This window comes from Periophthalmus magnuspinnatus, chromosome 11 (assembly GCF_009829125.3).
Source record: "Periophthalmus magnuspinnatus isolate fPerMag1 chromosome 11, fPerMag1.2.pri, whole genome shotgun sequence".
In the NCBI taxonomy this organism is placed as follows: Eukaryota; Metazoa; Chordata; class Actinopteri; order Gobiiformes; family Gobiidae; genus Periophthalmus; species Periophthalmus magnuspinnatus.
Window position 1 is genome coordinate 23,240,367 of NC_047136.2, and position 17,125 is coordinate 23,257,491.

The 17,125-nt window shown below is 36.9% G+C and overlaps 2 protein-coding genes across 3 annotated transcripts in view; one reads left to right on the forward strand and one right to left on the reverse strand.

Moving 5' to 3' along the window:
* The window catches only part of med30 (mediator complex subunit 30), a 76,093-nt gene extending 59,314 nt beyond the window's left edge, over positions 1-16,779 (forward strand). Inside the window, exon 5 of one of the 2 annotated variants that reach the window (XM_033975388.2) lies at positions 14,361-16,779. In XM_033975388.2, coding sequence (XP_033831279.1) covers positions 14,361-14,456 — 96 coding nt within the window. In that variant the 3' untranslated portion in view covers positions 14,457-16,779. The remainder of the gene's footprint in view (positions 1-14,360) is intronic. The other variant, XM_055225401.1, reaches the window with a different exon arrangement.
* rnf5 (ring finger protein 5) overlaps positions 1-17,125 on the reverse strand; it is a 145,632-nt gene that overhangs the window by 120,844 nt on the left and 7,663 nt on the right. The window lies entirely within an intron of this gene.

Below are 17,125 nucleotides of genomic sequence, written 5' to 3' on the forward strand. Positions count from 1 at the left end.
AAAGGCTCTGTTCCACCTTGTGATGTCATGAAGTAATAGTTTTCAAGTTAACAGCTCCTTTTACCTCCTGTTCTGTAGAGATTGGCAGTTCCAGGGCTGGAATTATCCGAATGATTCTAGCGAAGGTGTATGGAGTTTAAAAACAAAGCAGAGCACCTCCTGTATTACCACATGATGACATCACAAGGTGGAACAGAGCATTTTCTATTTGACAGAACTCAGCCTAAATATGCACAATTTGTGTGTTAAATGTGTGAATTAAACAAAACACATTAGCTCTTTATAAAATTTGCCCAAATTCGCTAGAGACCCAGAGACAGTTTTATATATATAGTTGTGGAAAATATTTATTCTGTTGCTAATCTGACAATTATCTTTCATTTCAGTTCAAACTCAATTAGTTATTTGATTGGAAAAAGTAATAAATTTGGCCCAGATTAGGCTAAACTGGATCCAACTGAAGCCTTCCTGATGGACTGTATTTACAGACAAAATAGTTTTTTGTGTTGCTGCTTGCAAAAATAAACATTATTTTAACTCTAGAGCCTTTTGCAATTTATTATTTTTGGCCATACAAGCCCCTCTCTTCATTTTTGAAAACTGGCCAAGTAAGTGTTGCAGAATGGTTAGGATCAATGTAATCAGAAGTCTTCTCTTTAGCTCTTGAGCCGGTGCCAGGTTAACCCCATTGATTGGTTCAGCCTGTGAGTCCAGTGTCTATAGAGATCAGGAGATGGTCCAATTTTCTACTTTTCCTGTAAAACCAATGATGTCCACTGATGCAAGCAGCTAAAACATGAGTAAAAATGCCAACAGAGCTAAAACCCAAGAATACAACTGTGTTAATTGTATAAAATGTCGACCTAACTGAGCAAATCCCATTTAATTACCTCAGCAGCAGACCCAAGTCTCAGTGATATTAAGCTCCCGATTGGGAACCATGTCGTTATATAGTAGAAAAGCTTTATTTATATGCAGTGTGGACTAGATACTGTGAGAAAAGAAGAACTATGAAATTCAAATGAAAGACTCGATGCAAAGAACGTGAAGCAAACTGAAAAGACATGGTTTATTCAATAGTACAGATTATCCATTATAGATCATATTTCAGATTCTGATTAAGTTATGCAGTTTTCCACGGACTGGAGCCTGCAGTCTCTCAGCTATAATATGAAACTAGTAATGGGGCAGGATTGAGGTGATTTTGAAGCTTATTCTCCTCAAAGTCAGTGTGTTAAAACAGGTGCCTCTGGAGCTCAACAGTGACCACTCACCCCTGGTTCTGGAAGTAAATTTCCCATTCATTTTTCGCATAAACTTTCAGAAAAAATGTTGTATTAAAAATTTGAACGCTTCCTCAGGGCTAGTCTGCTCTGTGGTAACTAGTGACCAAAACTTATAATTTTATTTAAAATCTGTTTCTGAAACTTTATAAACCGCTGAGTTATTAAAGCGTTTCACTGAGGCTTGTGTTTTAAATTTGCTTTTTGGACTTAAAACAACCGCGTTATGGGTATTAGTTAGCATGTAGCTGGTTAGCCTCCTTGATGCCTTTGAACTCTTAATATTTGAATTTTTTGAAAAGTCTATTGGAAAAATGAATAGAAAATTTACTTCTGGAACCGGAGTGGACTTCAAAGTGGGTGGGGCTGTTGCGCTCCATGATCACAGTAAAGTAAAGTAAAGTAAAATAATCTAAAGTAATCTAAAGTAGGACTTAAAATGAAAGAAGCTGATGTTGATACAAAAGTCTCAGAATACATTTTGCATAGTGACTGGTGAATAACACAGATTATATTAGTCACTCTTTCTTAGTTGTTATATGTTATTGTTTTGCTTGCAATGTTCCACAGTATGGCATTAAACTTCCATTCCAATCTCCATAGAAACAAGCTGATTTTCCCACCAGGCCAAATTTCAGATAAGATCTTTTAAGAGGCAAGCCACGCACAAAAAATAATACAGGTTTTTCAATGTTTCTATTAGCAATTAATACACTTCAATAAATGCAAGATTGAAAACTTTAATGCTATGCTTTGGAACATTCAGGGCAAAGCAATAACAACTCCACAGAGATAAGCTGGTGGCGGACACTCCCAATCAGAAAAGTTACACTGCACAGCTTTAAAAGAAGTTGTAATAAATAGCAACATTTGAATCATTGTTAAACTCTGATGTGTTATTATCACAGAATCAAATGGCTCATGTCCCAAATCTTTCTCACATATTAGTAAAAACCTCAGTGTGTTTGTTATTTGGAAGCTTTTACCTTTAATTGAACTGAACCTGGCATCACAAAAAGACCTTGGAAGTTTGATTGTCTTCTTTCTGAGCAGCACAAATCCCCTTGAACAAAGTTTGATTGTTTAGTTTAATTCCGTAAAAGTGGAAGCTCTGTTTTTCCCAACTCAAAGCTCATTTCATAGTTTCTGACAGTTAATATTCGCTGCTCACTTTAATTAAATTTGACTGGGCCCTGTCACACACTGCCTTAGCCGTGGTTTTGCTTGGGTGACTTCTACAGACTGGAGCAGAGATGGAGGAGATGTGTTGGTAATATAAATGTCCAGGGATCACGCTCTTCTCCTCACCTCTTTCCCATAATCCCCTCTGCTCACTCGTAGGCACTTGTATTTGTAATTCTGCACAAGATTCTGGTTGAGAAAAATCCGTTTGGAGGCACAGGTGACAGTAACGGGAAAGCACGTTTTATTTGCACTTTGTATTAAGACCATATGAGACGAAGAAACCATGGTGATGTGGAATACGTACGGTGAATCTTGTGATGGTCTAGAGTAGTTTACAGAGCTCTATTCTCAAGATTTTTGTCCTCTTATCGACTGATGGCAATGTTTGATGATTGATTTTAATTTAGTAAAAAAAACCATAATGGATATAGCTATAAATCTTAATTTCATAAACATAAACAGAACGAACTCTTAACTCTGCTCCAAACCACATACTTTTACAAACTTAGAATTCGCTTTAGACTCCACCATTAAAAAGCCTCAAGCTATTTATCGAACATTTCAAACCGTGGTATCTCAATGTTCATTTTAAGTGCTCCAGCGATCCAAAGATATTCCTCACTCACATTATGCATTCCAAGCATCCTAATTATTCATGGCGATTAATTTATAAGTGCTTTTCAAAGCTTTCTAGACTAGATACCATCACAGTAAAGATGGCAAAAACTAGCATGCCAATGCACACTTATCAGACATTAAAACACTTAGATTATTAAATGTTGACGACATGTAGCAGGCATGTTTTGACCTCAAGAGCTGCTTAAATAATATGTACTGGGGAAAACTGGGGTGTTGTGAGCATAGACTGTATATATAAATAGACATAGCTAACCTGCTAACCGGTGTGCTCCAAATAGGAAGTGATCATGGGTGCACTCCACTGACTCCAATTCACTTTCCATTGAAAAAATGTTGCCCCTCTCTCTGTAATTGCTGCTGTCAGTCATGTTCTTTGGTCTTAAAATGTTCATATTAACCTGCTCTGCATGATTCTGGTGTTTTTATTTCACTATTGTGTCTATAAATCAAAATATGAACATTAATTTCCTCGACGCCACCCCCACTATCGTTAGCAACAGGTTTGATTGACAGTGTTGATAAGCTTCATTTAAGTTGAGTTAAACACTATGGGTGATGTCACACTCCCTCAGTCTACTTCTTTACACAGTCTACGGTGAGACGTCATTGGAGCAGAGTGGCAGCCGTTAATCAGTCGGTCTACCTCAGGGCAACTGTGGCTACAAAAGTACCACTTGCCTGCTTTTAATTGTATTTTGCTAAGCATTTTTAATTCTCAGTAATATATAACAATAATATAACAGATTTTACCAATTCATTTATATTTAAACGTAAGACCTTATTGCTGTAAAACAATCAGGATCTTACCATTTTCTCTCTCCTCTCCTAGCTTAAGAAGCAGTATACTTCACCCAACCGTTCATCTCAAAACTCTTATCAGAAAAACAACTCCACTTGACGAACACTTGGCTCTGTTTTAATCAAAGACAAATGAATCCAAACTGCACACAATACTCATTCATATTTCAATATAATTAGACAATTAGCTTAATATTCCTATAATGTGCTTTGGATAAGACTCCTCCAATCAGTTTTAATGGGGAAATAATGCTGCAGACTTAATTAATATAGAGATGGCAATTATCGTCCCTGATGCGTTTGGAGATGGAGGTTCTTCATGACCTAGTTGCGTCAAATCTTCTGTTTACAAGATTACAGTGGTGGTTTGGCGTTGCCGGCTGACTGAAGAGCATTGATCTAGTGAAGACTTTGCAAAGATTTTTTCACTCTTAATTGAAATAAATCTGCGCCGATTCAATGCGTCTGTAGTTAATGGAGGTCGAGTTATGTTTACGTCTCGGAGAAAGTCGGCTCGATGTGAGCTGTGGAATCAATATGTAAATTGGATACTTTTTATGTATGGCTTCAACTGACTAATTGAGTAAATAGTCCTATAGTTCACTGTATTCACTTTTATAATAGGGCTGTATCTTGATGGATTCTTGACAACGCGTGAATAAACAGAGATATTGTGATATTTATAAGCAAACAAACCAATTATACACTAAAACACCTGCCGACTACTACAATAAAGACACAGTATTATGCAAAATCAGCTATTTGTAGCTTTACCATGTTGTTGCCATGCTTTTCCCTCATCAAAAACATGTCTGAAGAGGTTTTTTGCCATCTATGCATGTTTGAGTAATTGTCATTTGTTGATGTGAAGGTTGTGTCGGTCAGTTCCTGGTTTGTTTTGGAGACTCTGGCTCTAGTGAGTCAAGTTTGTTTTTGTTTTGTTCTTGTTTTGACGTGGGTTACGGCCTACGGTAGCCCTTGTGTTCAGAAAATAAACACCCAGAAGAAATCCAGCGCGTCTCCTTACACCACAATGCTACAGTATGTTATGTGAAGTGTAATACCACTTCTTTAAGGCTGAAAAAAGGACTTCATTTCATTGTCTTCAGATATTAAGAGCATTGCGTGTTGTAATTCAGTGTAATGAAAAAGTACATTTAGTAGAGATATTCATGTGCTGGCTGTTACCATACTTATTGTATCGTGAGGTTCTTTGTCATTTCCAGCCCTAATCTATGCCAAATGAATAACCATCATTATGTTGAAGAGGTCTTATTCCCACATTTGTTATGAGCTGACAAATGGCATGTGGGTAGGCTCCTGTTTTTCCATTGTTCCATTTTTTTCCCTATAGGATCATAGGACAAAGCCAAAACCTCCTTTGCTGTAAGTTAACCTGTACATGATACACTAATGTTTTAAAAAGATCACATTTTGAATCAAAACCAAGATCACAATAGTTTGAAATCACTGTCTTCTCTTCAATGTACAAATAAAAGAAGGCACCTGATTTGTCTGTTATTAATGTTCATATCTTGATTTACAGACACAATAGCAAATTTAAAAAACCCAGGATCATGTAGAGCGGGTTAATATGAACATTTAAGACCAAAATGACGAGCCTGACAGCAGCAGTTACAGAGAGAGAATGCAACACTTTTTTCAATAGAAAGTGAACTGGAGTCAGAGTTGATGGTATTTGAAACGCGGTGGCTAGCGGGATAGCTATGTCCAAGTATTTATACAGTCTATGGCGGGACTATATAACAGATATTCCTGAGGTGGATTGCATGGTTTGTGTGATTTTTGTTTTGAGTGTTTCCATTCACTCTCTATTATTTGGCAAATTATTAAGAATAATCATTTTTAACTAGTAACAAATTTTCAATCGGTGTGTTCTTGAGACCTGAGACTTCTTCCCCTTATCACCGTGTTCGCTATTTTAATTTAGTCAACTTAATTAAAAAACAAAACTCACTATTGTAATATGTCACGCCTTTACACTTGAATACCTCTGTGCCAGTTAAGAAGCCATTTTCTACAGCCTAAAGAGTCAACAGTACTGAAAATCAAATACAAATTGACACTAAAACTAGTATTGAAACTAGATACTCATTTAAGCAAGTATTGATACTGTAGTAGTCACAAGACAGAAATGAACCTACCTGGACCACTGCGGGATTACACAGATATAAGGACACATGACAATATAAAAGAAAGTACTTCCATAAATCTCATTCTGTTGTCAAACGATTATGAAACGTTAGTATTGTGACATCACTAGCCTAAAGCGTGGTGTACTGCAGTGGTCCGAGTCCCTTCTCACATCTTTTTGTTATTGTAGTTTTTGAGTGCGGCAGAATTTTAATAAAGCGATTTTGATCAAAAATTCATCGTTTCACTTTCACTTCACTGTCTTTCACCCTTTTTCTGAGGACAACCACTTTGATCAGAGCTCGCAAGAAGTTTGGCAATAGTTACTGCTTTTAAGTCCGACAAGTCCGAAAAAAGTGTGTCCCCAGCCTTATTTAAAATCCAGTCTTTGCTCCTAGCTAGCATTGATAGCGCTGTTGTTTTACATTTAGCGGTCAATAAGCCATCAGATAACACCTGAAGTCTACGACCTTATTCATTTTACTGTCACTGAGGGGAGATATGGCCTTGTTTGTGCTGCATATTTCACTATAGAGCAAAGAAAGAGCTGGCTGCCTCCCAAAGCTCTGGCATCCCAATAAAACAATTTTAAAGGCACTGATTTTTACTGTCTTGGAAAACGTGTAAAACAGAACTAGTTAATTTTAAATGCAGTGGTCAAAAGTTATTCCTCACTTACCCTATGCATTCTGAGCATCATAATTATTCACCGCGAGTTTATAAGCACTTTTCACAACTTTCACAGGCCATAGTGGAGTTCAATGCATGTTAACAGTTAGCATGATGTGTACTTCCTGATTATCGGACAATGAAACGGTTTATATTTATTTAGATAGAACACAGCTGGCTTATTTTGACCTCAAGAGCTGCTTATGCGATATATCTGTACTGCAGCTAGGGGCGGGGCGGTATGAAGTTTCAACAGTATGATAAGCATGACCAAAAATAACATAATGTGACACTATACTTTGGAATTGTGTATTTTATAATGCTTAACGACAACAAGAGTCTTAAGTTATAAATGTGTAAGTGTATGACATAGGCCTATTTTTCATTGGTTATGTCCTACTTTGGTCAAACACAGATCAATTAATATCAGAGCAAAAAGTGTAAAAAAAAGAAAAAAAAGTGTTTTCCACATTCCCAGTCAAATAAATGAGGTGGCAATACTGTCAGATGCCCATCCTCGCGATATTGACATTGTGGCATTTTAATACTGCAGTTATACCGTAATACCAGTTATCATCCCGTCGCTAAACCTGTCACAATAATTACTATATAGGCTTATCGCTCAATACATGACAGGTGGAATAAAATGGCAAAGCACATTTTGAGGGTCAGTATTTATTGTGGGAACTTTTTCTTTCTAAACGTGGGGAACTTTTTGTTATTTTTCTGATTCACGATTAGATTTGAGTTATAGAGGGTTGACTAAATCACTTTTATGACTCATTATTCAAACTAAACACCAAAGTGTTTTAATTTTGCTGTTTATTTATTCATTGTAGTTTGTGTTTTTAACCATATTTATATATTTTGAATATTTTTGCAGGATAATCCTACTTTATTATTGTGTCAGTGGCATAAATTAGTTTCACTATTATCGTTTATTGTCTATATTTTCTTCAGCAATATGTCGCATTCATTATCGTGACAGGTCTACCCATCGCTAACTGGGACAAGGCTAATTTTGCTCAAATGCATGTGAAAAAATCGTGCGGAGGCCTGTTAAGTATGATTCAAAATGACTAAATCCCAAAACAATAGTGTTTTGCCGAACAGGATCTGTCTTATTGAATATTTAAAGCAATGCTGCATATTAGAGAGACCACTTCAAAGGCTTCCACAGACTGAAGATGTGGGCAGAGAAAGAGGAAGGACAAGTTACGAAAGAAAAAAAAAACTTGTTCAAAATGAGTTAAACTTTATCAAGGAAAATGTAGAAAATGTTCTAAAATGTGTAAATGTGTAACTACAGTTTAACGCAGTCAAATCTAAATTGGACTTTGAAATGGCACAATTATCAAATCAAAGGCTGCAGTTACTTAGACGACAGAATGTCCCCTGTAAAGAACAACACATCCTGTCTGTTTATAGAAAAATCTGTAGTTTAGACCTCTGCAAACACCATGGGAACATTGCATTCTTTTGTCAGCTCCAGTCTTTCAAATGTGAACACTGGTGTTGCTTATAAAATCCACTCACAGAACAATCCTTTCCAAACATATCGCTGACAGGGACGTCAAGATTATTTGGTTAATTGAAAATCGTGATTATTCAGGTTCAGTTTAATCATAGGAACTAAAACATAATAATCATGACAGCTCTAGAAGCAAAATTAGTTTTTTTTTTCAATTCAATCTATTCTCCACAAAGTAGAGTTAGATATGCAGAGCTTTTTATGTGGCTGTTTATATCACAATAATAATAAGTTTGACTTCATAAAGCTGACCACATACTAGGAGTGCTAATGGACCAGAATGAAAGAAAATGAAGGACTCTTTACTTTTGTTATGGGTTAATAATTGTGAATAATGGAATAATGATTAATCTTCTCACAATAATCGTACCACTAAAATGTGATATTGTGACATCCATAATCGTAAATTTCAGTCTTAAAAATCAAGCCGCCCTAAAGTTTAGAGGTGTATTTAATGTGGAGACATGGAAATGTATTCAGTTTATATTCATGTGCAGCAGAGAGCATGCTCCAACTCTCCTTCAGACATTAATATTATATATAACAAACAAACAGCCTGCAGACCTGCTGGATCAGATAACTTTCTCTATTATTTCTGTAAAGTGCAGTGCATTGGGAGTGTTTTGGTCGTCTGTGTTGAGTTGAAAATGCCCAGTGTCATAGTGTCACAGTGTCACACTGGTTCTGCTCTAAACCAGTGTCTGCTTCAGGGCATTTAGTAACAGCGTGTGCTGCTCTTAGTGTCAGAGGAGGCGGTTCAGGTCAGTAACAGCTTCACTAATGTTCACTACTAGCGAGGAGTTTTTCCCAAAAGAACATAGAAAACAAGTCAGATATTTTCTTACTTTGTGATTCAGAAATATTGTAATGAATTTCCTTAGCTGTCCCATTCTTGGTAAACGCTCATTCTATGTTCAGTTTTATTAAATAATGCATCTTTTTGCCAGGCAGGAGAGTTTGTTTACCTGCTTTACATGTTTCAGCTTCTTCTTGTAGCCTTCCCCAGAAGCTCCACATTGTTATTTAATATTAATTCTAATGTTTAGTTTTGTAACACTGGCTATGGTTACATGCACACTGGAAATATGATTAATATACACTTTTTTGGCGTTATAAGCTTCTTTAAAATTGTCTTTCTGATCACGGTTCTTCTGATCACTCACATCAGATTTTGCAGTTTACATTTAAATAATCTTAAAACTTAATAAATCAGATTAGAATCAGATTTGGGTGTGCGTGTGAACAGGCCATTGTGAATTTCTGTGCTATGTTAATCTGAATTTACTTTGAACATGTTTCTAACCTTGTATTTATCAATCTCTATTTTCCATAGACACGCAAGACACACTTCACAGTTGTTTATATTTTAAATCTCAAAGTCTGAACTCTGCTTTAAACCACATGCTGTTACTGACAGAGGTTTGGCTGTAGATCTCTCCATTAAAATTTTGCGTACTACAGGACCTTTAAGTTTCCTCTAGTTAGGCTTAAACAAATATTGCTCTTATTCTCTTGACCCTATTTGTACTTTTTCATATTTCTCCTTATGACCATATAATTAAAAACGTCTCCAAGCGCCTATATAATAAATGATCCTATAAACAGATTCTAAGTGTAAAGAGGGTAGTTCTAATTATGATGTGAATGTGATGGCAGTATTCCTCTGTGGTCCCCGATCGTTTGTGCGTAACTACAGCTCTTGTGTTCGTGTATGAAGATTATGCCACTGATCCGTTTCATAATGAACTCTTTGTAAAGCGCACTCCGCCTTTGTGCTGTTATTTCCACTGTGAAACTGCAGATTTTGTAGGTAGATTAGAACAAAAAACTACAAAGCAACAGTTTAGCTCTGAATGTTAGTGATGTGGTTTTCAAAGCCGTCTGTGGTGGTTATCCAAACGTGTGATATACTGTTCTTTACTGAGACAAAAACGGTAACTAAACACGCACGAGTATTTTGAGAAATCTCTAAGTATTTCATCCTCACTGGTATGGACTTAGTTGTGTCAAATACCGTAACCATTTTCATCATTTTCATTTTATATCAACATATTTCTGTCCAAAATTCATGAGCGTTTGTCCACTGATCCGAAGGTTGGTGGTTGAGCGTTGTCGTTGTGTCCTTGGGCAAGACGCTTAACCCACCTCGCCTCCAGTGTCTCTGTACACTTTTGTATGAATGGCTGAGAAGTTCCTTGAAAGTGAAAAAGCGCTATATAAACATGTAACCATCAATATATTATAATTCTTAACATTTTGTCTCATTTTTTTCTGCATTTGACCCAGTCAGTCTCGCACCCAGAGGACCCATCTCCAGATCTTGAGCGTCAGGACTACCCTAGTTTTTAAAGTGTATATACATTGTTGAAGGATTTCACAGTTCATTCCAAAAATACAAATTTATAAAGTATTTTTTAACTTTAACCAAATTGGGTGTTTGATTGTCCCATGGAGATGTTCTTGCTTTGACTGGAATGTTCCACAGCTTTAATTTAAATTACATGGATTGTTATGTCTCGATTTGGTGGCGTTTTTTTGCTTGTCTCCATGGCAATAGATCAGTCTTATGCCATTTTAGTGTAATACAAAATCTGGTAACCCCATTCTTTCCTCTTAAATTCACCGTCTGTTCTTATCTATACATTATCAACCCCCTAATTTTAGATCTTAATATCGTAGCTCATTTAGTTCATTATAGAAGTGTCTAAAGGCCTGATTTGTCCTGGGGTGGTACTTGAAATGTTTGATCCTCTGCTCTGCTCTAGACGCTGAAATATCTTCAAGGACAATCAGCTAAACAGTTGATATTAAGAGCTGCGTGTGAAATCGATGGCTCGCGGTGCTATCAGTGCGGTAGAAGAGGCTGTAATTGGTCACGGCTAAAGGAGCGTTAGCCACACCAGTTTCATCTTAATAGATTTCTGCTCTTAACTCTACAGTAGAGTCTTTTTCTTACTTTCCGTGGCTGTCTGTCACACGAAGAGTAAGTCATTGAGCAAAGGGAGGACAAAGTAACTCAAAAGAAGATCTAAACCATGTTATATTCATGGATTTAAGAACGATAAAAGATTGGGACTGTAGTGATAAACAGTTTAAAACAAAACGTATCTGTTGAATGGGAAAAAGTCCTCAAATTGTTGCATAAAACTGTAGCTTAACTGGTAATACACGTTTGATTAGCGTAGCAATGTTGGTTGTGGTGATATTTATGTCAAGACTGGAATCAGCTGCGCAGTTCTCAACCCGGGGATCAATGGAGTTGTTTTAGATCAATAGTGCAATGTTACATGTGCAAAATACAACAGCTACAGAGGGGCATGGATTTGAACTGTAGCGGGAAAAAGCGGAAAATGTGTTTAAAGCTACCATCTGTAATTACACCGGCCAACCCGCTGCTGCTGACAGAAGAGAGCACTTTTGAGCCTGAACTATAGACTGTATAAGGAAGTGGACTAAGGGAGTGTGACGTCAAATGAAGCTCGTCGAGGCTAGCAGTCATGGGGCGAATTTGGAGCGGAGTTCCATATGCCAACCAAAAACACAATCCACAGTGAGGCTGTTGACGGTAACGCCCTTTCCCGCCCGCACCACTGGTTTAGCACGGATTAGGCGCTTAGCGACACTGTCATTCGAACCTGTTATTAATGTTCATATCTTGATTTACGGGCAAAATAGCGAAATAAAATTAGCGGGTTAATCCGAACATTTAAGACCGAAATGACAAGCCTGACCGCAGCAGTTACGGAGAGAGGGGCCACAGTTTTTCAATGTAAAGTGAGTTGGAGCCAGAGTTGAATGCTCATCTCCTATTTGGAACACGGTGGCTACCAGTTTACCCATGTCCACTTATATGTACATTTATATATACAGTCTAAATACAGTCAAATATACTTATAAACTGAACTTTGTCACTTTTTGTGTGGGGGAATATTATGGTTGATCCAGTATGCCCTTTTTTTCCTTAAGCGCTTGTTTTTTAATAAACTCTTTTCTCTACTTTAGCTAGTGGATCTTTGAACAACTTTTAAAAATACCAGGCTGTTTTTAATCCTGTGGCTCGACTCACCAAATATCCTTGTTGAAAATGGTGTATCTTCTTATTTTTCAGGTCGACTATTAGCCCTCCCTCGAGCCTCCAAAGTATGAAAGTATCGCACTAGTTTATGGTGTAAACTTGATAGCAGCTTAAAAGGACAGAAACACTAACCTTTAGAAATCCCACTGGACCAAAACTCTTGTTCTCACAAAAACAAGCGCACAAGAGTGATCTTATAAGGCTCTGAAATAACACAAGCTCTTGAATATTTTACAAGGTGTTGGGTCTGTTGGAAAACTGTCTGTCTGGTGTCAGGGGACAGTTATTCTGAAGCAGCTCTGGCTTTTTGAACTCATTTATGTGGTTTAATCTCCTGTTTATGTTCAGAGCTGTTTTTATTGTTCCAGATGTTTCACTTTAGTTTGACGCAGATTATGAGGTGAGGATTGGACCAAATGAACGCTTTGTAGTTTAAACTGTAGATCCCTCTATACACGTGACGTAAAACAGTTTGAAAGCAGTTTGGATTGTGAAAGCACAAAGAAGTTGGTCATGTTTCTTTTCATTTGGATGAAAGAGAGAAAGTAAACCAGCAATTATACAATATTTTTATGAAAGCAGAAACTAGTATAGTAAATGGCTATATACATTCACATATTACTACTACATGGTTGCTTTAAAGAAGACGTATTGTGCTTGTGTCTGCTTTATAGTTATAATCTATGAAACCTGTCAATCTCCATGTTATAATCTGCACATTTTAAATTTCAATATTCATCTAAAACAACTTAATTTTCCACTAAAAATCCTGAACGTATCATTAATTAAGAAAACAAAGTAAATACAGAGCAGTGAGTGTAAGTGGTAATGGTGAAAACAGGAATTAATCGGCAATATAGCGTCTTGAAAATAAACGTTTAAAGATCAGAAACATCAACAGAAACAACATTATAACATAGATCAGACTATAGAGTAATGTGGTCCTTTTAAGCCTCTGACTCAGTTGATAATAATTCAACATTTTCCTCCAGTGTTGTGTGTGTACGTGCGTGCGTGCGTGTGTGCGTGGTTTGTTGTACAGTGCATATACGACTCACCTGCCTTAGAATCGTAACACTGAAATCCTGGCTCAGACTACCAGAGATTATCAAAAGCCTTTCCACAAGTTCTTGCTCTGCTTCTGTAAATCCCTGGGGACAAAGTTATCCAACCATATGAACAAGGTTTACATGACAATTTGAAAGATAATCAAAGGCTAGAATTATGTTTGTACTCCAGAACACCTATCCAGTCTTTTTGTAGAAGAAACGATGTTTTACCTGTAGTTTAGATTTCTGCAAACATGAAATTAATGTGATTCTTGTGTTAATTTATCATATTTAGTCTTTAGTCAAAAATGGATGCTTCTGGAGTTGTTTACAATTCACTCACAACAGAACCCTACTTCTTAAAGGTCCTGTATTATGCAAAATTGACCCATGCCATGTTATAACGATGTTACCTCATCAAAAACAGACCTGGAGTTGTGTTTTGTTTCATTCACACATGTTTGAGTAACAATTTATTATTAGTCTGTCTACATCTACAAAGCTCAAAATGCTCTGTTCCACCTTGTGATGTCATGTAGTGGTAGTTTTGACCAAACTTTTACCTTTAGTTCAGTCGAGATTAGCAATTCCTGGTCTGTGATTATCCAAATGATTCTAGTGAAGGTGTATGGAGTTAAAAAAAACAGTGGAGCACTTCCTGTATTACCACATGACATCACAAGGGGGAACAGAGTGTTTTCAGTTTGACTCCGAGAAGTATGTAGGGTTTGTGTGTTAAACGTGTGAATGAAACAAAACACAACTCCAGGTCTGTTTTTGATGAAGAAATATTATAACATAGACTAGAAAATAGTGTAACATTGGCCCTTTAAACATTTTGTAAATCTCATACATTTTTTTCCCCAAAGTTGAGAGGCCTACCGCCTAAAAGATGAAAGAATTCCAAGCTTTGAAGACCTGTTTGATTGTGACGCTTTTATATTTATTACATGCTTTTACGCTTTTGTGTCTTGCAGAAGTTGAGGCAGAAGAACCAGCAACTGAAGCAAATCATGGACCAACTGAGAAACCTCATCTGGGAGATCAACTCAATGCTGGCCGTGAAGAGCTGAAAGACTCTGAGTAAAACTAATCCTTATTTTTAAATACAACAGACAGGCTAATCCAATGTGGTCAAGAACTGGACACGTGACAGGGTACAGAGCGCACTTTAAATGATATTACACAATTTGAACTTGTTTCTGCTGAAGATATGAAGGACATGAAATGAAGAAGGCAACAAGACCAACTGTTATGACAATGTGGACAACCCATCTCTTAAGTGATCAGTATTCAACGTTTTATCAGACTAACCTGAAGAGTGAAGATATATGTAATTTTATCTTTTTGTAGATGTAGCGACAAAGTTTATATATTCTATTGTTCTACTGTTCGTCATTTAAGTAATCTGTTATTGTATGTTATCTGTCTCTGTCTGTCTGAGTGTATAAAATTAAATGCAAAAGGTTTAATATTTAGGACTTTAAAGAGCCCCTAATCTGTAAAAGCATTGGCCCGTACGTATTTGTTTATCCATTGTCCAACAAAAACTCATTAGGTGGGTGGAATACAGAGTCTGTTTTGCATACATTTAGCATCTTTATCATTTCTGAAGAAAGGTTTATGATTAGTAATTGGAAGTTTAGCTAAGTAATGTAGCTACGTCATGCTAACAATGACTGCTGTATCCTTCCCAGGTTTACAGCTTATCCAAAGACTAAAGTGATCATGTTTCTACACTAAGGACAAGGCTTGGTACTTGATAATATCTTTCAATCAATACCAAAATGACAATTTAACACACTCAAGTAAAGCAATGTATTTTTAAAGCAAGATTATAGCAGTGTCTTTAAAGAGGGGGTATTATGCAAAAGCTTTTCAAACATGCCGTTCACTTATGCATGTTTGAGTATTTTAGCGATTTCTCCCGCACCCTATTCAAACACTCTTATGGTTAGCTGTAAGATTCTCTGCAAAGCTCCGCCCACAATCCTACATCACCCACGCTCCCACACGACAATTCTCCATAAATATACAAAAACATGATGCAAAACTGTACACAACAACTTGACAAACCTGATGTGATGTGCAGTAGTTTCATTAGTGGGATGCATCTGATTGTGCTGTGATAATACTCTGAAGGGGGAGTGACTTAACACGGGGCGCAAAGGCAGGGGACACTCAAAGTGAAACTTATAAAACATGATAATACGTTGTTTTCTGCAAATTCAAAACACTAAAAAGTTAACAGTTAATTCCCCATAGAAGTAAAATACCCCCTCTTTAATATCATCACATAATATTAGGTCTTAAATATTTGATATAGATAGTTTCAACTTAAACTTTTCAGTAAAGGTCCAACTTTGTCCTAGTTTCATCATTTTATTTCAGCATCAGCACATACAATGACTTGATAATAGAGTATCAGTTAGTGTTGACAACTCTACCAAAGACATAGTTAAGACATTATTCACGTCCTAAACAATCAAATCTAGTAATAATTCCAATAGTAATGTTGTAGCAATACTTTTAGACTTCCATCAATTTGCCCTTCACAAATTGAAAACCAGACTCAAGAAGCACTGTGAATTCTTATTGTTCTTATGTGTATACTTGGTGCTATCTCAGTCTGTATTATTGCGTATTTTAGCTGCCTAACAGTGTGTTTAATGTATTCTGTGTTGGTATTAAATTGACTCCCTGTTGCCTTAGTGGTCTGTTCAACACAAAGTAAGTAGTCCAGTTCATCAAATACAGCCATATTAAACTGCAGATGTATAACCTCCATTAAAGCTACCATCTGTAACTAGTAGATAGCAGATGTGAAACCTGTATTGCCCTGGCCCCGCCCCGTTTCCTTACCTGTCCTTTGTTTAGACTCACCTGTGCTCTCTGGTCTTCCTCTGTCAGGCCAAAGGTGGCACACTATCAGGCAGAAATAATGTCTGATAGTGTGACAGATGGGGTTGGGGTAAGGTTAGGCTTAGGGGTGGGGTTAAGGTTGGGATTTGGTTAGGCTAGGGTTAAGGCTAAGGTTAGAGCTCGAGTTAGGTTTAGTGTTAGGGCTGGGGTAAGGGTTAGCATTAGCGATACGGGGTAGGTTAGGAGTGTCATCTAATGTGAGAATACAACCGATGGTAGCTTTAATGTACTGCTTGTGCGTGGCTTTATGCTAAATTCAAGTTTTGAATTGCAGATTGGGGGCTCTCTAAATTGAAATCGCACTGTAGCAAAGCGCTGAGTCTCGGTGTGTAACCAGATCTGATGCACTTAGCTCTAGTTACTGTGGACATGCCATCTCAAAGCCTTGTTAACCACTCTGTTCAACTATTAAACCTCGCTGGGATTTTTAAACCTCATTTTCCGCTCAATATGTTCACCGTCGGAGCAAGTCGGTTCAACAGAATTAGTATTTTTCTCCTCACAACTGATAAAAAAAATACAAACTGGATGAATTTGGAAGACTGTCTTAATCCAAATGCAATATGTGTAAGATTTGAATTGTGTTAAAGTCAAGATTGTGTTCAAAGTGCTCATTTTAAACATGACGTAAGCACTGACATTGGAGAGAAGACTGAAATATGAACTGCAACAAAGCTATTGTGTTTCAGTAGTTTTTTTGTTTCAGAATGTTAAACTACAGGGTTAGCAGGTTTCATATACACACAGTTAGACCACAATTACAGTGGGCATTATATAGATTGTGTTCACGGCTGTTTCTCAAAAATTATCCAAACGTATA